The sequence below is a fragment of the Cylas formicarius genome, unplaced genomic scaffold, assembly GCF_029955315.1.
Source record: "Cylas formicarius isolate icCylForm1 unplaced genomic scaffold, icCylForm1.1 PGA_scaffold_8__14_contigs__length_24414737, whole genome shotgun sequence".
Lineage (NCBI taxonomy): Eukaryota > Metazoa > Arthropoda > Insecta > Coleoptera > Brentidae > Cylas > Cylas formicarius.
This window is the reverse complement of record NW_026844361.1, coordinates 11,057,851-11,085,118: the sequence shown is the minus strand read 5'-3', so window position 1 is coordinate 11,085,118 and position 27,268 is coordinate 11,057,851. Positions and strand designations below refer to the sequence as shown.

The 27,268-nt window shown below is 37.7% G+C and overlaps 1 protein-coding gene across 1 annotated transcript; it reads left to right on the top strand.

Moving 5' to 3' along the window:
• Positions 1–161: 161 nt before the first annotated feature.
• Positions 162–26,556, top strand: LOC132706167 (cholesterol transporter ABCA5-like). Its single transcript, XM_060677337.1, has 22 exons — positions 162–494; positions 6,008–6,219; positions 8,140–8,310; positions 8,706–8,887; positions 8,941–9,169; positions 9,223–9,452; positions 9,505–9,691; positions 9,743–10,114; positions 10,269–10,412; positions 11,617–12,057; positions 12,110–12,530; positions 12,602–13,162; positions 13,211–13,412; positions 13,466–13,640; positions 15,961–16,575; positions 16,635–16,778; positions 16,835–17,047; positions 17,101–17,282; positions 22,428–22,706; positions 23,635–23,771; positions 23,831–23,941; positions 25,886–26,556. The coding sequence occupies exons 2-22, from the start codon at positions 6,118–6,120 to the stop codon at positions 25,984–25,986; spliced, it is 5,199 nt and encodes a 1,732-aa protein (XP_060533320.1). The 5' UTR covers positions 162–494; positions 6,008–6,117; the 3' UTR covers positions 25,987–26,556.
• Positions 26,557–27,268: the final 712 nt, after the last annotated feature.

Here is a 27,268-nt window from a genome sequence, read left to right as displayed (position 1 = left end):
TGCGTCTCTAAAATATTCATATATATGACGTCCCACCCACAACTAAGTGTATATAATTTTTTTTTTGCTTATGGTTAATGTGTGCTCCCCTGTAAACTATCCATATACCGATCACCCGATCTGAACTGACGTCAGGGCGTCTGCGTGGCGGCCCCGCCGCCCCTTGGCTCAATTCCTCGTCGAACGTCAACCCCCGCGGCACACACGGCATCCTTCCTCGAAAACTACCCCATCGGCAGCGACCGCGTGGGCCCCTTTAGTTCGCATTTATCTTTACCCGCGCGCGTCGTGTTCAAAAAATTTCGCCATTTTTCGAAAATCTCGAGTGCCGGATTCAATAAGCCGGCCGCAGTTTAAGTGAGCCGAATCCAAGATGGCGGCCGATAGAGGGTCGGCGATATCGGACAATGGGGTAGGCCAGTGAACCAGATACGTTGTTGACTACATGCAGCCATACCGCATGAACGCGTGTCCGAATTTGAGACTCATCGAGGGTGAGTTACGAGTCGATAACGTCCACCGGCACAGAAGAGTTAGTTAATCTTTTAATTAAATTTGGAGCATTTGTTTATTAATTATAGCTCCGTGCTAACTATACTTAATATTTTGATTCGAAATGTTTCCACCAAAATCCTCGCGAAATCGATTTGGTCCGGTTAATTTAATAACCATTGTTCAGACCGTCACGTTGCAATTAATGGGATCAGAGGACTTAGAAATTGCGCCGTTGGAAAAGTTCTCCACGGGGAATACTTACATGCGCTTAAAACGTCAGTAAATTTATATATTTCTCTGACTACGAAAATCCGGATTTTCATTGGTGTTGCTCCGGTCTGAACGTATTGATAAAAATAATGTTATCTCTATTTCCCAGAAAATTATATTTTCGCATTTTGCCTCTTCCCGCTATGAAGTTCCTTCTTTCCGCAGCCTTTTCAATTAATTTTAATCAATTCCGAAACTTCAAGGTCGTCGAAAGATTCCAGCGTTTTCTTATAATCCGTAGGCATTTGTGCAGTATTTTATTTTTTGAACTTTGGCGTAGAAATATTTGTGCATTTGGGAGATGATATTTTTGCTGCTCTACCCATGCTAAATATACGAATCAGCTTCAATCACGTGCAATGGAAATTACTAAAACTGCTGTTTTTTAAAGTAAGACTAATGGCTTTTAATAATCACAGATATTGAGATGCTTTTGGAAAGAATTTAGTTCACAGGTGTACAAAATTAAATTTTTTGACAAATGTTTTTATTTTAAGATTTTATATAATTTTGGTAGGTTGTTTTCAAACATACAATGCTTTTATTTGTATCACGTAAAGTTTTTTTTTGCAAATATTAAAGGAAAAAAAAAACGATATTTCTAAAACATTTTTTTTATTCAGTAAGAAAGTGGAATCCTAGTTACTCAGATTTTTTTGAGTCTGCTTTGGTATCGCCGTTACATTTCCTTAATGTCCTGGTGAAACCTCTCTCCGGGTTCTTGGCTATCTGCTGATTTTCAGGAAAATAGTTCGCTTGAAAACACACTTTCAAACTCATATTACAACCTAGATGATGAACAATACTTTCGTAGTTTTCGTTCTTGGGGTTCTCAAGAAACTTATTCATTTCTTCTTTAAATGAAACCCCGTTTTTCTAGGGCCCCAACAAAAATACCTTGGTTTATCTTGGTATCAGATATGGCTGGAAATTTCTCGCATAAATATTTGAAACACTGTTCATTTTTGTCTAGGGCATTAACGAACTGCTTCAAGTCAAGCTATCTCTTAGTGCATTTTTGCTACCAAGTGTAAGACTTGTTTTAAAGGACCATTTTATTTGAGTCCAATGTCCGACTATATCATTCACAAATAAAGCATTGAAACTGTTGTCCTAGTAGCATGCAGAGCACTTTAAGGTCTGCACAAAACATCCACTGATGTTCCTGGTAGTTTAATTTCTTCAAAAGAAGTCCTAAATTTTCATACGTTTTTTTTTTAATGTACCGACTGTGCAACTGGAGCAGCAATAAAATGCCTTTTAAACTACTCTTACGCTTATATACGGCACATTTCCTAATTTTCAAAATAAGTCAGAAATATTGTTGCAATTCACTAGCGGCCCCGTTCCTGTATAAAATATTCACATAACTTTTTTTCGCGATCCCGGTATTTTTTCTGTTGAATGTTTGACCATTACATGAACAAAAAACAATCATCACTGTGCTAGGCTCTCCACATACCAATGGAACACCAAATCTTAAACATTTCTTCCTACCTTTTTGCCAGTTTCTAAATGTTTCAATTTTTACACCAAAATAAGCGTGGTATATATTTTTCTCAAAAGAAGTTATAGTTTGCCTTTGCTTTACTACTACAGAACTACCAAAGCGCACATCGTCTTCTTTCCACATTTGTACGTTCTAGAACACTAAAAATATGCAACAACGAACACAGTCGCGAATATATATATATAATATATATATATATATATATATATATATATATATATATATATATATATATATATATATATATATATATATATATATATATATATATATATATATATATATATATATATATATATATATATATTCTCACGTATTGATTCACGGATGGAAAAATGTGATGACACTATATTCCGGGATATCATCCGTTCGCTCGTTGAACTCCGACTGGAATCCTGCAAATCTTGCATCCGACTGGAATCCTGCAGACGTTTCGCCAAAATCTCACTTGGCATCTTCAATGCTCGCGCTCCGAAAACACTTCGAACATATATATATATATATATATATATATATATATATATATATATATATATATATATATATATATATATATATATATATATATATATATATATATATTTATATAATCAAATATCAAAATTACTGGGGACCTGTTATCCGTGGCCTTTCTAGGCAAAATTTTGAATTCACAGCGGCAGTTTCACTTACATGGTCCTGCAACGTCAACGTTAAAATACCATGACTAAAATTCATTGAAAACATCCGATCGCTCCCAAGCCCGTGACTAAATACCGGAAAGTTCCGAAGTGGTTCGAGACCGTGGGTAACGATGCTGCCGTCTTTAAGTGTTGGAATTTAGTAGGGAGTAGAAAAAATAATTTAAGCTCCGAATTAACGTAAAGTGTGGCATAAGTCAAATGGATGTTACCTCTTAGACAATAAAAGGTTATTATTGCTAATGAGAGTGATAGTATTTTCAAAGGTCATATGTCAACAATGTTAATTGTGATAACGCGAAGCAAGCCTGGTTTATGTTTAGGACACTTTGAATCGACTGAGTAAAGAGCAACGTTTAGTTATCGTATCGTATATTATGAAAGTGGGCGATCGGTTAGAACAATTTATCGTGCTTTTCGAGAAGATGTTTTCAAATATCAGCGACCAAGTTTGAACAAGATTATACTTTGAACTTATGCTAACTTTGCAAAGAAGGTTTACCGAATAGGCACTTTTTCATTTAGAAGAAGATGCTGATTTTGGCAAACCATCTTTTCAGATGAGGCCCGTTTTGTGAATTTGCATAATTGCCGGTTCTGGTATGAGAAGACTCCCCAGCGTCTACTGGGAGGCCATTATATCCCGTGAAAGTTACTGGATGGGGTGGAAATAACGCTCCTTACTTTTTGAGGAAGCAGATGGGCACACTGTGACCGTGAATGTAGAGCGCTATCGCAAGATGATAAGAGATTTTCTTTGGCCTGCGATAGATGATGGAGACATGGAAGAGAAGTAAAACCTTTTGGCCGTGTTTATTTGTCTGAACAATTGCTAACCTGATGATCCAGTGAGACGACATCGACAACTATTTATAATGATAAACCTGCCTGGATTTATATGTGAAAAATAAAGGAAAATTGAACAAGATACATGGCTAAGTCTATCTATCTAATTACCGAGCAACCAAATAATTTCAAACAGATGTCAACAGAGAAATAATAGAAAAAAAACATGTATTAACAATAAAACGGAAAGTATGCTTATTAAAAAAAGGTAAAAACAAAAAATAACTAATCTTAAGTAAATGAGCAATTATTAAATCTAACTCTTAAGTGATTTTTTTTCTGTGAATGTGCTCAAGTTTAAGCTATTTCTCTGTCCAAAGCTGATCTTCGTACAATCAATATCTGTCAACAAAAGAGCCTTCAATAAGTTTATCAAATCAAAAACTGTTGTGAAAACTTGATTTTGAGAATAATGGCAAATTACAATGACAAAAATGATATAAAACTTAAGGTCGAAATGTCACTTGCTTAACAAAAGGCACCCCAAAGTCATTCATAAATATATTTATGCCAGGGATTAAACCTTAACTGAAAGATGCTCTAAGTAAGTATGAAAATCCTGTCCAATTATCAGGAAGGATAATAATGGGCTTAAGTTGCTGTCTCGAAGAATTTCCAAACAATATCAAATAAAGAGGAACAAGCATTTCGAAGTACGAGTGTTGAAATGCTGAAGCCGAAGGAACTTTTAAAGAAGGATGATGCAACTTACCGTCATTAACCTATCATCAGACACTTTAATTGTTCCGTCTGGTTTAACCCGAACTTCATTTTGTCGAAGGAATTATACAATTCTGCAAACTGACAAATCTATAATAGAGTTCAGTAGAGTTATCACTCTTATCTACTGGTATGATCGGTTTACACCAGCTTCATCAGAATCTCCATATAATATCAACTATTTTTTCGTTTCTGTGGTTCTCTGGAATGTGACTCAAATTTGGTGATGATATAACTGTCATGTTGTAACACAAAATCTTCCTCGAACTAAAAGGATAGCTGTTAAAATAATAACACAGTTACATCATTCAAAGGGTCAATAGCTAGAATGAAAATAATAATAAAAATAAGCATCACTTTACAACGTCAGTTTCGTTTCCCACGAATCCGAGCCACTTCGGACATTTCCAAAATTTTACCGGACGGGTTTGGAAGCAATCGGGTGTTTTCGGAGATATTTCCTACGCTTTGAATTTGGACGTTTGTCAATTCTGACGGTCATCTCAGTGAATGTATTCGTGTTGTTTTACGAAAATGTACCCAAAAACTAACGGTCGTAGAAAGTAGTATATTATGCAATAAGTGCAGTAAACGGCATTTGACTCACGAGTTTATTTGGCACGAATGGAGCGCAGTGGAGCGATTTTTTAATAAACGAGTGAATTAAAAAATTTACCGAACCTGTTGCATACTATACTTTTTCTATGACCGTTAGTTTTTGGGTACATTTTCCCAAAACAACACGAATACATTCACTGACATGACCGTCAGAATTGACAAATGTCAAAATTCAAAGCGTGGGAAATATCTCCAAAATCATCCGATTGCTCCCAAATCCGTGCGGTAAAATCTCGTGACGTGGTAAAGTGATGTTTCCCGCACGCTAGATCGGTGGGTAATTAGGTATTTTACAGACGGGAGTAGAAAAACGGCATAAAAAAGAGTGATTTAAAAAGTTTACCGAACGTGTTGCATACTATACTTTTTCTACGACCGTTAGTTATTTTCGCAAAATAACACGAATACAAACACAAAATTCAAAGCGTGGGAAATATATCCGAAAACATCCGATCGCTCCCAAATCCGTGCGGTAAAATCCCGGAAATGTCCGAAGTGGCTCGGATCCGTGGGAAACGAAACTGACGTTGTAAAGTGACGCTTTCCGCACGCTAGATCGGTGAGTAATTAGGTATTTTACAGACGGGAGTAGAAAAAACTATTGTATGCAACATATTCGGTAAACTTTTTAAGTAACTCTTTTATTTAACTTGTGAGTCAAATGCCCTGTACCGCACTTGTTGCACAATACACTATTGAAAATTCCGAATATCTGCTTAAACAATTCAAAACTGAAAAAAACATTACATTTTTTTCTGTTTTTTTTTTTTTAATTGATCTATCTCTAGGAACTACATCGACCTTTACGTTTGAAATCGGACGTTTCATATGCCAGGTTCCATGGCAATTTTTTTTCATTTTCTTTCAGAAATGGTTGCGTTGGTTTTCCTCACAGACAACTTTCCGATTTAACGCGCTCCCCATTCGAACCTTCGCGGGAAAGTTACCTCGAGAACTCCGCGAGCGCAGGCCTAAAGTATGGGAGATAACAAGCAACACAACATCTACTTCGCCCAGCTGCGGGCGATGTTGAAGCGGAACCTCTTACTGAAGAGAAGAGAGAAACGGAGAACGCTGGCAGTAAGTTTACAAACAAACATCTATATAGCCGAAGTTTCGTAGCTTTCGGGTCCCGGGTTGTTCGCTTTCTTTTAAATATTTGCTATTCAAATGTCTGCGGTTTCAATAGGATTTTAAATTGCGGAACGGAATGGGATTTGTTTCCGTATGAACACGTTTGTTTGCACACGTTCCGAATTAATTTCCGCAGAACAGTGAGCAACGAACGACCTAGTTCTGACAAAGAGCATGGATTGGCGTGGAACTGCCGATTATAAATGGGCTTTGTTTCAATTCATTACCATCTTTTGTGTGCTTTAGAATTTTTTATGCGGATCTAACGATGTCTATGCCCCTATATTCACCACTTTTAAAGAGGGATTTTAACTGGAACTCCCTGGATATTACATTTTCAGATAACAGCCGCAAAAAGTAATCTAGGTTCGTATCTCTGATTAAACTTCACAGCTTCGATAGTAGCTGCCTTGCTGCATTGCTGTTTGATTACCTCCAGCAGATGGAAAGGCACTCCTTCAAGTTGTAAAGAACCTGTGTGGTTGTTTTCTCCTCTTCTTGCTTTACATTCACTCCCATCAAACTTTAGCCGGCAGTGGATTGTCGGTAGACCTACCATTATTCTTAGAGCGATGCTTTCACAGCTAAGCTGGTCTATTGTAAATTTGTCTGATAGCATTCCTTGCCATGTCTTTGTGCTGGCAAATTGCTATATTACGAATTCTTTTCGTCTTTACTTCTCTTGCACGGTGTTTTAGTGTGGTTATCTCTGCAGTTCTCGCTAGCTTTAAGCTTTAAGCAGTCCCTAGCGAGCCATTTTTTCAGTCTTCTCTGGCTGGGATTTGAGCCCTATAATTTTTGACAAAGCGGTACATATTTGTGTGCGGTCAAACATAGACTTTAGAAACATAGCCTTACTTTAGAAAATGTTTTTTATTCGGTAAAAAATATCTATGGATAAAAAATAAAAATTACATTTTTGGTGATGATAATAAATTCTGTATACTTTGTTGTACTTAATCATATAGCAACCAACTTAACTATAATTTAACCTGATTTTAAGCAAGTGTATTTATTTGGTTTCCGAACATACCAGTTCTTTTTGGAAATTTCCAATCCAAATGGCAAAACTCCCATCCCAGGTGCTTGAATTATCAAATATTTTTAAATCACTATAAACAGGGGAGATATTTTGACTGCTTAATAAACACCTTGTATCTCATGGGGATTTTTTCATATAAATATCTTGCAGATATTTATATGAAATTTTTGTGTTGGAAATTAAAAAATGAATCATTACTCAGCTTTAAGTCATATACTCTGTAGAGAATGTTTGGTCAAAAGAGTGAAAGTTTGTAAAATAATTTTTTTTATTTTTATTGGTTTTTCAGAATTTTCGAAAAATTGATTTTAAATTCCAAAATAGCTAAGATGAAAGGTAGTATCATCTTATATAAAAATGTTGCAACATTTTTTAGAGTCTTCAGGTGTAATAACACAGCAGCGCATTCTATAAAAAAATATCATTTAGGGTAGATATGCTGTTGAGTAGGTTTAGATAGGTCTACGGTCATAACCCAATTCTTAAATAGCCACCCGCTTTTGACTTCCCCATCGAGTTGGGGGAATCCTGCATAGAGTCGTAAATTTAGTTAAAGGTCAGCCGAAGACCCGGTTGAGGACCAATAATCACGCAATATTTCGAGTCCTTTGCAGTAAAAATGAAGGTCAACAACGTTAGACGAAGTCCTTGAATTTATTGCGTAACAAATGCTACTGACTTGGCTGCGAATGAGAAATAATCCAAACTAAAATATTTCTGCACCGGCAAATGAGAGTTTTAATTTTGATTTAGAGTTTAGAATAATGGCACAATTTATTAAGTTAACTTTGGGAATGTCAACACTGATGTCAAAATCTTTGCAGGAAGTACTATTACCCATCTATTCATTGGCAGTTCTGATTCTGATGAAAATGGTGATGCCCAATCCGAATTTTCCGGAGATGAACCAGCCCAGAGGCGAAGCAGAGTTGCTCTCACATTTTAGAAACCTGAGCCACACAGTCGCTGTAGTCCCGAATTCAACCGAAGTTCAGGTCTGTATGTCTACTATTGTTTTGATACGGCTCCAAAAATCTGACAGACCCTCGCCAACCGATTTATCAAACGATGTTAGTGACCCAGTTCTTAGTAATTTATTGGTCGACTGCACGGTCCGCAACATTTAGATGGAGCTGATGCGAGAGGTTTTTTTTCGTGAACTGATGTCCGGGCTAACGTATTGATTTTGTTCAATAATTCGAGTTACATGAAACTGTGACGTAATTATAAGCAACGTCGATAATTCGAGCTGAAATCGAATATTCAAGTAACTTAGTTTTTGTATTTTTTCGGAATTTCAATGTAAATAAGTTCGTTTATGCATTGATGAAGAACTGCGAGTCATAACTATCCGAGTTGTGACCCTTACAACCGTATTTTCAATTTTTAGGATTTTTTGAAAACTGTAGACGTACTATGGGATAACATGAACAAAAACCAAAAAGTTTCGCCAATATCCTGGATTCTATATTCTACCATGGATGACCTCTTGACCGCCTATTGGCTAAAACCGAGCGATATTCCAATCGCGGTCATATTTCAGTACCCGGACCCCATCGATGGACCTTTAAAGTAAACGGAATTAAAGCTGACCTTCGCTAGAAGACAAAAACAAATTCTTTTAGCTATGAAATTCGAACGAACCCTTCATTATACGGCACACCATCCACTACGATACTCTATGGGTCACCCGCGTCATGCAGAGAAAGCAATTCGTTTTGGTCTAACGTAGCCGGGGTGCCAACGCCGGTACTACCTGAAGCCATCGAAGTGGGCGATAGCTGTCCGGTCAATCAGTACTATTATTCGGGTTTCCTTGCCCTACAGGCGTTGTTGGATTTTACGAAAATTAGGGTAATACTCATATACGCAGATTTTAGGAGATATAATTGATATATAATTTTCAGTTAGATACTGGCCTAGAAACGTTACAAGTGCCTCAAATTTTACTCGAGATGTTTCCAAAAGCGGCCCATACAGGTAATTGGATGGTTCTGGTGAGGGTGCTGATACCCCTTTACATGGTCATCTCTTTATCACAGTTCATTACGTATTTACTGATACTAATCGTTGGCGAGAAGGAGAGCAAGATCAAAGAGGGGATGAAGATTATGGGGCTATATGATTCGGTATTTTGGTGCGTAGCTGGCGCACCAAGTGGATACAGGGTGTTAATTTTTCCGTTGCAGGTTGTCTTGGTTTATTATCTACGCCATATTCGTGCTGTTTTTGACAATAATCTGTTGTACGCTACTGTTTGCTTTAAAAGTATTCCAGAACACGAATTTCGCTTTGATTTTCGTGCTGGTATTTCTATACTGTCTCACAATTATAATGTTCGGATTTATGGTAACACCATTCTTTGATAAATCAAGGGTAAGACGTATGATAAACGAATACACTTTTTCATAATAACGATAATTTTAGACCGCAGGAATTTTGGGGAATTTTGCCGTTACAATCTTAAGTTTGTTGTATTTTATCCAAGTGTTCGTCAGAGATTCGAATTCGGTAGCATTATGGATAGTGTCTTTGATAAGCCCCGCAGGATTCGCTTTAGCAATGGACAAGGCTTTGCTTATGGACTTGGCAGGAGAGGGTGTCAACCTTGAGAACATATGGTCGGGGCCAGACATGCCTTTCGGCGGCAGTCTTATAATGATGGCGCTGGATATAGTTCTGTACGGTCTATTAGCGTATTATTTAGATAGCGTAGTGCCTAGTGAACATGGCATAAAAAGGTCGCTGTGTTTTTGTTTTAAGCCATCCTTTTGGTGCAACAAAAAGTCGCAAGAAAAGGTGAGCTATAGATTTCAATTTTTTTCTCTTTTGAATATTATTTATCGCAACCATTTGAAATTCTATAATCTGCGACATGCGATCCTGTAGTCGCAAAGCGTTTGCGTACTCCTCTAGCTATAAAGGCAATAATGAACCAAATATGTATAACTAGATCCCGCTAACTAACGGAGGCTCAGTCGGTTCAGTCGGTTCACTTAACACTCAAGAAGAGGGAAACGGAGATTTCGAACCGGTTCCTAGAGAAATGAAAGGTCGTGAAGCTATAAAAATCGTCGACCTATACAAATCCTTTTACGTAAGCGAAATTTGTTTTTTCGGTAGAATACGAGGGCAGCGTCAAAATTTCCCGGCCTGAATATGAAAGAAACAAAGTAGAGTAACAATTTTTTATTATTTTTCAATATAATCCCCCTTAACCTCAATACACTTATTACATCTCTTTATTAACAATTCAATCCCTTTAAAAATATATTCTTTTGTTTTGTCTGCAAAATGAGCTAAAATAGCCTCTTTTAACTCAACTTCGCCGTTAAACCGCCGTCCACGTAAGTCCTTTTTCAAATATCCAAACAAATAATTGCCGGTGGGGGCCATATCTGGACTATAGGGAGGATTATCAATCTGTTGGAACCCACACTCACCCACGCAGCTTGTGCAACACCAGCAGTATGGACAGGTGCATTATCGTGCAAAAGACGCACGCCTCTGGTCAGTTTTCCTCGACGTTTTACATGTATGCAGTCTCTCAATTTATGTAATAATGTTGCGTACTATTTATCATTGAGAGTGGTATTAGTTTTTTTGAAATCTTTCAAAAGAATTCATAGTCATAGTTTCATCTCCCGTCACAATAGTTTCTATCACAGGCTTCGGTTCCGACCCATACAGTTCCAGAAAAGACCTCGCACACTCGACACGCCGTTGTTTTTGAATGGTAGAAATGTTTTTACTAACCCATCTTGCTTTAACCTTATGCATACCTAAATGATCATGCAGGATTCAACGAACACTTGTATCAGAAAGCTTAGTAATTTCTGAGATTTCCTTGACCTTTAAACGTCCATCACTCAGTATCACCTCTTCCACAATCGCAACAATATCTTCCGTTATGACCTCCGCTGGTCGACCAGTTCTTGAATCATCTTCAAGGGACTCCTGAACCATTCGAAAACGTTTTGCCCATTCTTTCACTACAGAATACGAAGGAGAACTTTGGCCGTACACACCATCTAGCCTTTCTTTAATAATTTTAGGTGCTAACCCTTCTCTTGTCAAAAACTGTATGACTGCTCTATACTCTATACTGCGACATTTTTTCGAACACGTCTTGTTTAAAATGCTGTCAAAAAAAATCTGACGCAAGACTTCATTTTTTTTTCGCAGTCTACTAAGATATATATTTAAAAGAAAGACAAAGTTTTATCCTGATACTGGAGATGCATCTATGTCAGGCCGGGAAATTTTGGCGCTAACCTCGTATCTGAACAATGAATTTTTAGAACTGCCGCAAACCCGAAATCAAAGCAACGAACGGTATCAATTTAACCATATACGAAGGACACATCACAGCAATATTGGGTCATAACGGTGCTGGGAAAACGACCCTGTTTAATATTTTAACTGGTCTTACGGCACCTACGGCTGGTACTGCTTACATATTTGGCTACGACGTCAGAGACCCCAATGATATGGATCAGATACGAAGGATGACGGGGGTTTGTCCCCAACACGACATTTTGTTCGACAATCTGAGTCCCAAAGAGCACCTCGAGTTTTTCGCAACAGTCAAGGGCATTCCATCGAACGACATTGATTACGAAGTACGAAAGACACTCAGGGACATTGACTTGTTAGATAAAGCAAACTCCGCTGCTAAACATCTAAGCGGGGGACAAAAGAGGAAGTTGTCTGTCGGGATTGCAGTTATTGGTGACCCTAAGGTACTACGCTCCCTAATGTAGTGAAACAACGTTTACTAAGACTTTATTCTAGATAATCATCTTGGATGAACCTACAGCCGGCGTAGACCCTTATTCCAGAAGACACATGTGGAACGTCTTGCAGAATAGAAGACACGGCAAAGTTATTCTGCTCACCACCCATTTTATGGACGAGGCTGACATTCTAGCAGATAGGAAAGCCGTGGTTTCGAAAGGAAGCATTAGATGCTGCGGCAGCTCGTTATTTCTCAAAAACAAGTTCGGTATTGGTTACCATTTAACGCTGGTATTGGAAGGCACGTCAAAGGAACAAGCAATAGCGAGGCTGGTGACTACACACGTACCCAAAGCGGAAAAAGCAAGACGACACGGGAGAGAACTGAGTTTTATTTTGCCACACAATGCAGTCGACAATTTTGCATCATTGTTCTCGGCAATCGAGCAAGAGATCAAGAACAAGCTCAGCAAGCTGGGTGAGTTCTAAGTACAATTTTATGGATGGTGGTCAAATGTGTTCTTGCCTTAAAACCCCACCCATTGGCAGGTATATCCAGTTATGGCGTTTCAATGACGACCTTAGAAGAAGTGTTCCTACACCTGGAGAAGGACGAAGAGCCGGACTGCAATGTGGAGAATTTATCCAAGAAAATCGTACGAAACAGAGCTCTCAGTAGAAGTTTGAGCCTGCAAAGCAAGAGTACTAGCTATCAAAGTCTCCAGAATGAAGCCAATAATCTGTTGAACAACCAGGACCACAAGGCGGGAGGGGATTCGACTCAGCTGGGAGGGCTGGAAATAATTTCGGAGACCAAATCTCCCATCACGGGTATCGGTCTAGAGAAGATCGAGTGTAAACCCAACATACCGCAGACGCTGTTCGCTCTGATCAAGTTGAGAAGCTTGAGGATGATCCGGGACCTTCAAAAGCTTTATTTCATGATAGTGCTGCCCGTTATTATAGCCGCGTTAAGTTTATACTTTAACAGCTATTTTGAAAGCGGCGAGTTGCCGAGTCTGTCGTTGGAGCTGAACGGTACCACATACGGAGAGATGAGTACTGTAGCTATACACAACAGCAGCGACCGCGATATAGATAATTTCATAGGTATGGTTCGGCTTTTGGTAAGTTTCGTTTGTTAATTATAATTTCCAGATCAATTGGTGAGTCTCGGGATCAAAGAGGTGGATAGCTACGACGGTAATTTTTCTTCGTTGCTCGATTTGGCGCCGCATATGGCGGCTTTCAATATAAACTCCTTCGGAGATCCGGACTACAGCTTCACTTTAATGTATAATGATACGTATCAGCATAGTTTGCCGATCACTTTGAACATAATCAGCAACTCGCTCTACAGGTAATTTTCTATCCTCGGGTAGCTTGGCAAGTTATACGGCTGCGCGTTTAAAGGTTGCTCTCGAGGGACAAGTCTTTCGAACCCATTAGGGTGATTGCCCAGCCGTTCCAGCAAACCGCTCAACCGGAAGGTTTAAACTTGGGTACCACCATGGCCACCACGTTTATGGGCATGGTATTTGTACTGGTACCCGTCAGTTTAGCCATTGATTTGGTCTATGATAGGGAGGTAAGTTTTGATGACTTCAAGTACACACGGGTTAATTTGGTAAAGTCAATATCGTGGTAAGATATATAATGTAAAAGACTTAAGCGATTAAAAATTTTCCCTTATTAACTCTAATTAAAAATCTGAATACCCTGGGTGCTGTTCGATTATATGGAACAAAAAAGGAAATCCCACATTAGTTATGACAAATTGATACGGATTATGGGATAACCAATTACAAGAAGTGATTTGAGTTTAATCCCGTAGATGGTTTTGGCAAATATTATCGAAACGTTTTTAGATCACAACTTTACACATTTACGAACTTCTTTATACTTAAAAATTACAATCAAGGGCTATAGTAAATAATGCCTCAACTTTTCAAAGCAACTTCCACAGGCTACTGTAATACTTTTTACAAAACTTCTGGATTCCTTCTGCGTCGGTTTTTGCTGAGTTGAAATTGCTGACGTTTCGCCAATCATTATGTTGGCTTCTTCAGAGCTTGACTCAAACTGGCTTGTATTTTACTCTGTACCTGCTTATATATTGTTTGAGGAGGGCCCTAATGAGGTGTAAAAGAACCGTCTCGGATGACCAATTCCCAAATTGGTGACAGGTAGAGACCTGAGTTGCGGTTAAGATTGTTATGTTCTTTATAGATTTATATAGACTCTCAGATTTTTCGTTGGTAGAACAGCTGATTACATGCAAGAATTTTAGTTTTATCAAATAAAATATTATGTCCGGTTTGATGAGTGTGTTCGGCAACAGCTTATGAGTTTATTTGTCTTAGTCGTACGGCTCTTTCGTGTTCTTTGAGCCGAGATATTTTTCGTCCGGTCTCTCCAATGTATTCTTTGCCGCATTTGCATGGAATGTTGTAAACTCCTCGCATCTCAAATGGAATTTTGTGTTTGACGGACCCAAGATGTTGAGTTGAGAGATTTTTCGACAAGTGGTAAATCTGGTTTTGACGTTATACTTCTTTAGAACTTTTGATATGTGGTCAGTGATGTTTTGAACGTAAGGAAAGACCACAGTGCAAATGTAGGATTGCTTTTGGTCTCATTGCTATTGGAAGGTTGTGGTGAAGTGTATTTTTTGATAGAACGCTTAATATCTTTAATGTGGAAATTATTAGAGAGAAGAGCATAGGTAAGGTGTTTTAATTCTGTTTTCAGTGACTCGGGCTGAGATAGTTTTACTGCTCTGTAAACGAGAGAGTTGATAAGCGATAATTTTTGATCCGGATGGTGATGTGACCATGCATTAACGGATCGGTCTGTGTGCGTAGGTTTTCTGTAAACACAATGTCCCAATATTAGGTCTGATTTTCTGATCTGCTTCAATGGTAAAACATATGTTAGGGTGTATAGAGTTTAAATGTATAAGAAAATCTACTCGGGTTTCTTCACCATGAGGCCAAATAACAAAAGTATCATCGACGTAGCGTTTCCATAATTTTGGTTTTAGATGAAAGGTGTCGAGGGCTTTCTTCTCAAAATATATGCGCGATGACTGGTGATAGTGGAGAACCCATAGTTGTTCCGACGTTTGTTCAAAAATTTGACCGTTATAAGAAAAATATGTCCCCGATAAACATTTTTCAATTAAGGTGAGGTTTGGTTCCAGATTCTCGGATTTTAATATATCTGAAATGATGTCGAGAGTTTCAGGATTAGGAACTTTGGTAAAGAGGGATTCTACGTCGAAACTAACTAGAATATCTTGTGTATCTAACTAGATTAATAATTTTTAGATTAGATAATCTAATAATTTCCACATTAAAGATATTAAGCGTTCTATCAAAAAATACACTTTACCACAATCTTCTAATAGCAATGAGGCCGAAAGCAATCCTGCACTTGCTACTGTGGTCCTTCCTTACATTCAAAACATCACTGACCACATATTAAAAGTTTTAAAGAAATATAACGTCAAAACCAGATTTACCACTTGTATAAAAATCCAAAGACAAAATTCCATTTGAGATACCAGGAGTTTACAGCATTCCATGCATATGCGGCAACAACAACCTAACAATCTTAATCGCGACTCAGGTCTCTACCTGTCACCAATTTGGGAATCAGTCATCCGGGACGGTGTTTATACCCCGTATTAGCGCCCCCCTCAAACAATATATAAGCAGGTACAAAGTAAAATACGAGCCAGTTTCAGTCAAGCTCTGAAGAAGCCAACAGGATGATTGGCGAAACGTCAGCAATTTCGACGCAGGAGGAATCCAGAAGTTTTATATAAAGTAATCCTCAACTGTTCTTGTATTATAACGCGGTTTTTGGCTACTTTCTTCAGTCCCCTTCAGCTCTTACCATTTCAGGTTAAAACGAAGAACCAACTGAGAGTGAACGGTTTGTCCTTCTCCATGTACTTCATCACATACTTCGTAGTCCTGTGCGCCATAATGGTATTGATAAGTGCGGCCTTAATAGTGATCATAATCATTTTCGATATACCGTCGCTGAAAGATTGGCCGGCCTTGGTGACGCTCGGTGTCCTGATATTCCTCTACTGCCCCTCGTCAATACTCTGCTGTACCTGCATCAGTTACATATTCGACAAGACCGACTCGGCTCAGTCAATTCTGCCAAACATCGCCAGCTTCGTCGGCAGCATACCGTTCTTTTTGGTGATCGCGCTGGACATGATGCGGATTGGCGGCAAAGCGGCTGTGATATTGCACTTTATTTTTTCGATACTGGACACCATGTACATACCGTACGCTATAGTCTATTACGTGCAGCGGGTCTATATGTTGTGTAAGGTGAACTACGCGTGTACGGTGCTCGATTTGAACAGCTACGTTACCCCCGAGATCGTCATCCTTCTAGTGGGAATGCTGATCAATATCCCCGTGTGGTTCGGACTCTTGTGCGTTATCGATATCAAAAAAAGTGGTGGCAAAGTCAGAGACGCCTTCAAATTCTTAAAGAAGGTATGCGCATGCGCGGATCCGATTCCTCCGGCGAGATTGTTTAACGTTGTGGGTTTCAGAATCGGCCGGTAGAGAGCGTCGAGGACAACGCGGAAGTTAGCGATATCGGGGAGAACGAAGACCACGATGTGAAAGCCGAACGGCTGAAGATTAAGAATCTGATGAGCTCGCCGAACGTCAGCCCACCAGTAGTTATGGTTCAGGTAACTAAACATTTTACTGTTCTCGTTTTTCAAGGGTTCCAATATCGGTTTTCCAGAATCTACACAAAGAGTACAAAAACAAGAACAAGCAGTACGAGTACTACTGCTTTAAAAACGACGACGACGAGGAGAAGATCAAAGTGGCGGTGAAATCTTTATCGCTGGCGGTTGATGCGGGCGAAGTGTTCGGCCTGCTAGGCCACAACGGTGCCGGAAAAACGACCACCATGAAGATCGTTACAGCCGAAGAAGCGCCCACCAGAGGAAGAGTGAGTTACTGGTCCGATTTACCGCTGCCCATACCTTACCAGTTTGATTTCAGGTGTTCATTGGCGGTCAAAGCATAACGTCGAACTTAAATTCGGCGTTTCAATTGCTCGGTTATTGTCCTCAGCACGATGCCTTGTGGAAAAATATCACGGTCCGCGAGCATCTGCAACTGTACGCTTCCATACGCGGGGTGCCTTATAGCGACATTGACACCATAGTTAATAGATATCTGAAGTAAGTATCGTACATCGTTTTTTAAACGACCCCAGAAGAATTTTGGTGGTCGGGATTTGTTACAACCATAGAGCTATGGTCTGTTCATAGATATAAGAAATTGAGCAATTACTTTTGAATGGGATTATCCAAGGGTGGTCATTAACATACAATGCAACAAGATTATTACCTAAAGTTTGTGGTCCGCAGTAGAAAATAATAGAAAATAATTTTATACCTACCTGTCTTTAATATTCTTTGGTTTGGTATACTACTTAGTTTAAGTTTATTAGTAATCGTTCTTATTTCGTGCGTAGTACAGCGTGTGGTGAATCGTGTGCGAATTATACAAAATATGTTCGAGTCGAGCGTATCTCAGGAGGTGCTCCCGCCCAAATGCAGAAAACACTATTATATTGAGACTAAGGAAGTTATAAACAATGTTTATTTGACTCTCATTGAACGTGGTGCCAGAAAAAACGGACACATTGACGAAAATTCCAACATCAACTGTATGGAAAATTGTAAATAATCTCATTTCAGCGAGGAAAAAAAAAGCGATGCTGACATTTTCTTGAGTGTAGATGAAAGGGATCAAGATATAATACGGCGTAAAATTTACCAATTATACAAGGAACAAAGCGTGCCTACATTAGATATCTGAATTAGGAGGCTTGAAAAGATGAAACCAGTGTTAAATGTGGCAGAACTACTTTATGGAAGTGTATTCAACATACGGGCTTTTTGATTTAAGAAAAATTGACAAAAGGCAAGTTTTAATGGAATTTTTTAGAATTCGGAAATGGCGACTGGGATATCTAGAAAAAATTAGGATTTACAGAGAACAACAAAGGCTAATTATTTACTTGGATGAAACCTGATTCGACACATATGATACCCCGGAAAAGGGTTGGGTTGACTCAACTGATCAGTGTAAAACAAACGCGCCATTAAAAAGAGGTAAAAGAATAACTATTTTGCATGCTGGCTCTAAAGATGGTTGGATTCCAAATGGACTTTCTCTGTCTGCGAAAAATATTAAAGATTCTTCTCTGGATTACCATGAAGATACCACCGCTGATTTATTTGAAAGTTGGTTTAAAAACAAACTAGTTCCAAACATTCCTCCTAATAGCGTTCTTGTAATGGACAATGCAAGTTATCACAGTAGACAGTCGACTAAAACCCCTTCCTCATGTGACGCAAGAGCAACAATCCAAAACTACATGTATAATAACGGCATTTATTCTCACGAAGATTATACCAAAAAGCAATTGATTGAGGTTCTACAAAGCTTGAACCTACAAAAGGAATACGTCTGTGATAATTATGCAAAAAATTTAGGGCATACAGTTTTACCTTATCACTGTATATTTAATCCCAATGAACATGTTTGGCACCAACTGAAGTCTGCCATTCGTCGTAACAATGTTTTTCCCCGTGTTAACTCCAATGTCCTCAAACTTATAGAAACCTAAATTTTTAACATCCCTCCACAGAGTTGGGCATATTTTGTTATACACATAGAAAAAGCAAAACAATCGTATATCCATGTTGCAAATAATATAGAACAAATAATAATTAGAACAGGCGATGATAGCGATAGTGATACTGATATATTATGTGAATAACTTTAAGTAATTTGAGTAGGTAATAAAAATAATTTGTAATTTTATTTTAGATTTCAACATAAATACATACATAAATAAATAAATATTATTTAGTATCTTTTCCAACAAAACCCCAAATAATTAAATTCTAAGCAAAGTACGGACCTGTTCGGCCATATTTCATTCTTACAACTTGCCCGGGTCTTTCCTTAATTCGTATCAGTTAGTCACTTTCTTATATCTATGAACAGACTTTACGTATCGGATGGTGGATATAGTCGGTACCAAAACGCATTTACCTGCCAGTGTTCTACCTTTGCACGCCTTGGTGTCGTGCACTCGACAGAGACAACACCAATTACCGGATAATTACACTAGTTTTCACTACAAAATAGAGTCCCATTTTTACATGCAGACTTTACCTTTCATTTCAGTTTTTATATAAACTTTGCAATTCATTAGTGGATTGCCTTCAGTTACTGAGCCAGCTGAACTTCCATGTTCCCTCAAGGACTATACACATTGTTGTTTACATTTTTGGTGGTTATGATTCTCTCTTTTTGGTTAGTTCGAATCCAAATTGCAATAAAATATAGCTAAATTACTGTGTGAATTGATACTAATATCTAAAGCCCGGTAGACACAATGCAATTTCTACATGTATTTTTAGAATTTAACAATTGCTGTTAAATTTTTTTAACGGAAAATTTTTTGCGGTAGCCGCCATGCAATTTTTTATGGCAAAATGTTTTTCAAATTTTGAGGCAATAAACTATACTTTTTAGGGTTTGGTAATGTTAATTCTGTTACATTTGTTAAAGACACGGTAATATATAATTTCGTGAAAATCTGAACTTTTAGTTCTTATTTATTTAGAGCTAATTGTTTATTGACTTGTTTTATACTAGGTTTAAATTTTCTCGGTTACATTTTCCAATATCTACAGTTTTTTAAAGAAATTATCAATTTGTACTTTTCATAATTATATACCTATTTGAGAGGCGAAACTTCACGCAAATGCGGGAAAAAATAGCTGTTATCGTGTCTATAGGGCTTAAAGAACCAAAACGCAAAACTACTTACAGAATTATATTAAAGACGCCGATCCGTATGCTGTAATTCAGCATAATATGTACTTGTCGCTAATTTTTTTTACCACGCTTTTCACACTTAAATTCCTTTTTTGCCTGAAAATTTAATAGGATTTCGACATATTTTGAGAAAATACTGCCGTAAAAATGTTGACGACCTGCCAGCGGCCATGTTGGTTGTTGAAAGGCCTTATGAGTCGAACGTCAGAATTTGTAGTTAGAGCTGCTATTGGTTAAAAACGAAATTTCAAATCTGGCGCATACGCATATTGAACAGACCGCAATTTTTTTTTATATAGTTGCTTCACGAGTTCCTGTACTACTAGCATAGGCAGGGCCTCTATATGTCTTGTAGCTATATGGTTACAACGGAAAAAAAAAGGAAAATTTTCTATCAAAATTATTTTTTTTTCAAAATTTATGAATGCTTTTTTAATTTTTCAAAGAAACTTCCACAGGCTACTGTAATACTTTTTATAAAACTTTTTGATGCTTCGTGCTTTTGTTGAGTCGAACTAGCTAACGTTTCGCCAATCATCCTGTTGGCTTCTTTAAAGCTTGATTGAAATTCGCATTTTACTTTGCACCTACTTTTATATTGTTTGAGGGGGACGGAGCTAAATGAGGGGCATAAACATTATTTCGGATGACTGATTCCCATATTGGTGACAGGTAAAACTCTAGTCGCGGCTAAGATTGTTTGGTTGTTTATAGATAGTTTTATCGAATAAAATATTATGTCCGGTTTGATGAGTGTGTTCGGCAACAGCTGATGAGTTTATTTGTCTTAGTCGTAAGGCTCTTTCGTGTTCTTTGAGCCTAGTTGATATTTTTCGTCTTGTCTCCCCAATGTATTCTTTGCCGCATATGCTGTAAACTCCAGGCATCTCAAATAGAATGTTGTCTTTGACGGATCGAAGATTTTGAAAGATTTTTGGACAAATGGAAAATCTTGTTTTGACGTTGTATTTCTTTAGAACTTTTGATATATGGTCAGTGATGTTTTGAATGTAAAGAAGGACCACAGTAGCAAGGGTAGAATTGCTATTGGAAGATTGTGTTGAAGTGTATTTTGTGATGGAACGCGTAATTATTGGAGAGAAGAGCAGAGGTAAGGTGTTTTAATTCTGGGTTCAATGACTCGGGCTGAGAAAGCTTTACGGCTCTGTAAACAAGAGAGTTGATAACCGATGATTTTTGGGCCGGATGTTGATGTGACAATGCATTGTGCGTAGGTTTTCTGTAAACACAATGACCCAGTGTTAGGTCTGATTTTCTATTGATAAGAATATCTAAGAATGGGAGGTAGTTATTAGTTTCTATTTAAATGGTAAAACGTATGTTGGGTGTATAGAGTTTAAATGTCTAAGGAGATCTACTAGGGATTTCGGACCATGAAGCCAAATAACAAAAGAATCATCGACGTAGCGTTTCCATAATTCTGGCATTAGGTGAAAGGTATCGAGAGCTTTCTTTTCAAAGGTTTCATAGCTGTTCCCGACGTTTGTTCAAAAATTTGACCGTTTTAGGAAAAATGTGTTCCAGACAAGCATTTTTCAATTAAACGCATTGTCCTAAAATATCTAAAATCTGGAAATAAACCTTCTCACCACAGATTTACCGCTTGTCTAAAAATCTCTCAACATCTTCGATCCGTCAAAGATAAAATTCCATTTGAGATGCCAGGAGTTTACAGCATTCTATGCATATACCTTGGGGACATCGGACGGAAAATGTCAACTAGGCTCAAGGAACACCAAAAAGCCTTAAGACTAAGACAAATAAACTCATCAGCAGTTGCCGAAAACAATCATGAAATCGGACATAAAATTTAATTCTATAAAACTAAAATTCTTGCACGTAATCAATTCTCCTACCAACGAAAAATCCGAGAGTCTATAGAAATCTATAGGCAACCTAACAATCTTAACCGCGACTCAGGTCTCTACCTCACCAATATGGGCATCAGTCATCCGAGACGGTGTTTATGTCCCTCATTTAGCTCCGCCCCTCAAACAATATAAAAGCAGGTACAGAGTAAAATGCGAGCCAGTCAAGTTCTGAAGAAACCAACAGGGTGATTGACGAAACGTTAGCTAGTTCGACTCAACAAAACCGACGTAGGAGGAATCCAGAATGTAATAAAAGGTTTTATGAATATGTGTTATTTTAAACTTTAAACTAACTTTAACTCCAACTTCCGGATCTATCGCAAAATCATGTCGCAACTAATTTGTTTCATGATACTCTGTAAGTAGTGTACTTTGGCTACTTCTGCACTCCCCGTGCCTCGGTGGAGATTGGTGGAGATAAACGTTATCTTTTTCTGTTCGAAATTCTTCAAACTTCAATTTGACAAACAACATTATCTATCTTTTCGTTGACGTGAAAAGAAACCTGAACTGCGATGGGTCAGAGAGCGCCAATCTGTATTACGTCCGTAAAATATGACGTCGCGTTTGCAGTGGGCTGCAAATTCAAGAACACGCGGACAAACAGACGAAGCAATGCTCTGGCGGGACAAAGAGGAAGCTCAGTTTCGCCATGTCGATGGTGGGCAATCCGAAAGTGGTGCTGTTGGACGAGCCCAGCACCGGTATGGACCCCCGAAGCAAGCGGTTCCTGTGGGATACTATTTTGGCCAGTTTTCAGGGATCCCGGGGTGCTATATTAACCACGCATTCGATGGAAGAAGCGGACGCATTATGTTCGCGTGTCGGTATAATGGTGAAAGGTGAACTCAGGTTAGTAGTACGTTGTATAATATGGGACGATAGTCGATGTAGATTCTTGATGAAATATCACATGCTAAGCGTTGGGTTAACTGATTGAATGGAAAATTATAATAAGAAGTATTGAAGCAATTTTAATTGACAACAAAAGGAAAACGGTTAATTGAATAAACTAATATAGATGAATGTCAGTCTACCTTCTTCTATAATTTCTCTAATTTCCCTCTAATACAAACACTTTCTGTACATCCATGCAAAGCCTCTCGAAATATGGTATCGCCATAGGCATTTAAAAGCAGTGGAGATAGAATACAACTCTATCGCATTCCTCTCCTTATGTCGATGTCGGAAGAAAATTTATTAGCGATTCTAGTTTTATCATTTTTGATACCGATACAAATTTGATATTATTCTTATATGACGACTGTCGACGTTCTATCCGACTGGATCGGGAATGTGAACTACTATTCCCTTCTCTCTGGCCGTTTGTAGATCTGATTATTTAGAAATGTCCTATATGTGTGTCTCTCTGAATATATTAGTCGTAGAGCTTTTTTACAGCGATGTAATAATATTTATTGAACACTAAAAATCTAAAAATAATAAATAATAAACACTTACCTTACGTTGCTCCTATACTTCGGACCAACTAAACTTTTAATTGAAAGCTGTTTCTTGTGTTCGATTTAACAAGGTTGAGCAGTCAATATTCAAAGTAGGATTTACTAAATTGTGACACGAGTGTTACTGCCTCTTTTTCTAATCTTTCGATACTGCCATATATTCTTCTTTAACTAACTCATCTTTTTTTAAATTGAGACAAGCAGATCGTCTAGTTTTTGAGTTAACATGTGACGAGTGTTGTGGGCCTTTGTATATACCAGAAGGATTTACAAAGTTGAGAATTTTATTGACTTAAAATTGTACCAATTGTTTCTAGATGTTTGGGTTCAACTCAGCATTTAAAAAATCTCTACGGGGCCGGCTACACTTTGGAGATGAAGTTAAGAGGAGGTGACTCAACCCCTACTTCAAACTCGAGCGACCGGAACGCGGAATTGAGAGAATTTGTCACAGGTTGGTTGAGCCAAATGACTTTAAAACCATAACCAACCAATATATTGTTTCAACCACAGGGCTGTTTGCTGACGCCACCTTGCAAGAAAGCTTCGCCGACAGATTGGTTTTCAGCGTGCCGCAACAAAGCGTACCTTCATTGGCCAAATGTTTTTCGCAATTGGAGAAGGGTAGGTAACACAATTACATTATTTCTCAAACGAGACTTTGTTAAAATGGTTTCCAATGAACTAATCAAAACAATACTAACTTGTTACATAATTCGTACGGGATGAAATACGTTCTAGCTACTACCATTGCCACATTTTTGTGTAAAATTGGAAGTCTTTTGAAGTGTAATAGACACCAATCTATACGAAATTGACTTTTTGGTTTTTTGATGACACGAATTCAAGAACTGAATCGCGATTTTAAAATTCGAATTTATTTTTGAAAATATAAGATATTTAGTGCCCTGCTTATCCGGACACCACTGGTGTGAAAGTAGAAAGATAATTGTCACCCAAACAGTGTTTCTTTGCGTTGTAGTTCCCTGACGAATTTCAACAAAATATCTAAAGCAGTTTTGGTTAGTTAGTATAACTGGACGACTGTAGAAATTCTTGTTAAACAAATTAGAGTTCTCCTAACGATATACCGTTTCCACGACATAACCGCAGACCTAATAATATAATAAATAAATTGATTCACAATTCCACAATGGCATTCCAGGGCCGTACTTCGGTACTTCGGGCATACAAAGGCTGAATGTTGACGAATTTGTGGAGAGTTTCATCGGTGAGATTCCTCTATTATTATTAGTCCATGCAGTAAAAAAATGTTTATAATAAAAAAAATGAAGGAGTAAATTTTGCTATAAAACAATATTAGAATATTTATAAAAAAAAGTTATTCCACATCAAAATAACCTCTTTGACATGTTTTGCAGAAAGCAATAAGGCGTTATCTACTCAACCAGCTTCAAGCCCGCATGTAGTATGAAAATTCGTTTATCCCGCGAAACTGGCACATCCAACAAATGTTTGCTCCTGTTACCATCAGTCAGTCCATCCTTTCTTGACGGTAGCGTGGCTATCAAACCAGATCGCCTCTAAATATATTATGGGGGCGTTTTTAGCGCAGGTTTCTTGAATTTCTCTCAAATATCTTGTCCCTTACTCCCAAATTCTTCTTGATTCTATCAACACTTGCCTATTATTGATGGTTTTGTAATAAAAACCAACCCTTCGTACGAATGCACGCAAAGTCTCTTGGCAACACTGAATGTTCAAAACACTACCCAACTCTTCATGTAAATTTTTAATGGTTAGAACAATATTCTTCCTATACGCATCATATATCAACCGTCTCACTATTCCAGCACGGTGCATGTCAAGTGGACTCTTTGGGACCCCACGAATTTTCCGCGTTTTTCTTTCTTGGACGCCATTTACAACTATATTACGTACTGTGGCATACAGATATCGATTTCAGAAACAGAAACACATTTGAAATTATAATTACATCATCGATCACAATCTCAACTTCTTCGTCGCTGGATATCGCAAGTAACTAACAAAACTGAATAATGTTAGTATCTGGTAAGAAATAAATTGTAATGAATGTAATGGTACCTCAATAAAAATGCACACTGAGTCTTGAAAAGCAATTGAATAATAGTAAGTTGGTAATTACAAACACAAGACGGAATAGAATTAACTCCAAAGCTTCGACGACTAAGAAAGTTCTGTTTCATGAAACTGGAGGAGATCAACCTTTCTAATGGGCAAATTCAACTTGAAATCGAGCTACCTCAAGTAGGGACTGTATTTGGAAGATTTATAGAAAGCACACTAATATGAATTAATATAACAGTTTAATCAAAGAGAATTTCCCTACTCTTAAAATTCAACACTCCACACGGCACAGTTTTTGCCGGACATATGTGCTGAAAAGAATGGTTCCTCCTACTTTACAGTAAGCCGGTCTTAAACTTATTGCTAATGCAAAACCATAAAAGGTTTTAAAAATGGTATATCGTTCGGAGAACTCTACTACCTGACGTAAATGCTTTCATGCATAGACCTCTAATCGGGTCTTCTGCGGATAAGATAATTAATGGTTCCAAATTGCAGCCAAAATAGACCTCGACATCGAAGAGTACAGCTTCAGTCAGACCACTTTGGAGCAGGTGTTCTTGAAGTTCGCCCAATACGATGAAATCAACGGCGATTAGGACGCCGCAGATAATTTTTATTTTGTAAATTAAGTGTGATATCGATTAGAAATTAAGCGAAAAATTCCGTTATTACGAAAGGAATTACCTCCGTAATTGAGGGGCGGTGTTTCTTTTGAGTTAACGGCCTTATAGTCCCGCGCATTGATGGTGAGAATCTAGCGACAAAAAAAATGAGCTTTCTACCAGATAATTAGTTTTCTATTTATTGAATCTTTGACATTGTGATATTATTTAAGTATTATTTAGAAAATTTTATCTAAGTAATAAGGAATATTAGGGCATTAGATCGCGTTCCAACTCTTGCGTCGGTGAGTAGGTGCTCCCGAGTACCCGAGCTTATTTATTATTTGACGAAAACGGTTTTGTTTGAGGACGACGATACGACTTTAGATTTTTAAGTGAGACACGAACTAACGTGGATCCAAATTGTATTAGAGACGATTATATCAAATGTTAATTTAGCGATTGCAATAACGTTTTATTTATTCTCATTCTCGCTAGAACTAATTACGATACAGAAAAATTTGAGAAAAAAAAATAAATCGTTGCTATTTGTAGCTAGCTTTTGTTTGTACCTAAATTCCCCGAGTGTCATCAAACTGGACTGGCGGTGTTATCAGACTCTTGTAGCAAAAAATTTTTTGATTTTTTGCTATAATTAAATTATTACGCAGGGCGTTATGCAATTGATAATTAATGAATGAAACTCCAGATTGACGTCCAGAATGAAAAATTACTGCTTATACCTATCCCTTGCCGTTGTGTTGGAAAATAATAGCCAACAAGCGATAATTTAATGAAACAATTGAAGCATTAAAAAACGTTTCATTATTTTGCATCGGCAAACCAAATTATGAAAAGTGACTTACCTATTTTTATTCTTAGTACAAGAAACAAGGCTAATTCTGCACGTATTCAGTAGATAGGTTGGCGTAACTATAGTCCTATATAGAATTTTTCATTCCTTGATGCCAAATATTCGCTGTAGTTTTATATACTTTTCATATCTAAAACATTATTTGACCATTTAATATTGCTCTTGCTGCATATTTTGACATGTTTTTGGATGGAGCTTTTTATCAAACACAATTCTGTTTTTTTGCAAAATTTTCTGGTTACATAGAGTAAATATAGCAGTATCACAACACTTTGCAGCTACTAAATACGTAAGCTGCAAGGTTACCAGAAGCAAGTGCGTAAAACATTATTTTGCCATATAATATTGCTATTACTGCATATTTTGAAATGTTTTTAGATGGAGTGTTTTTTCAAACACAAT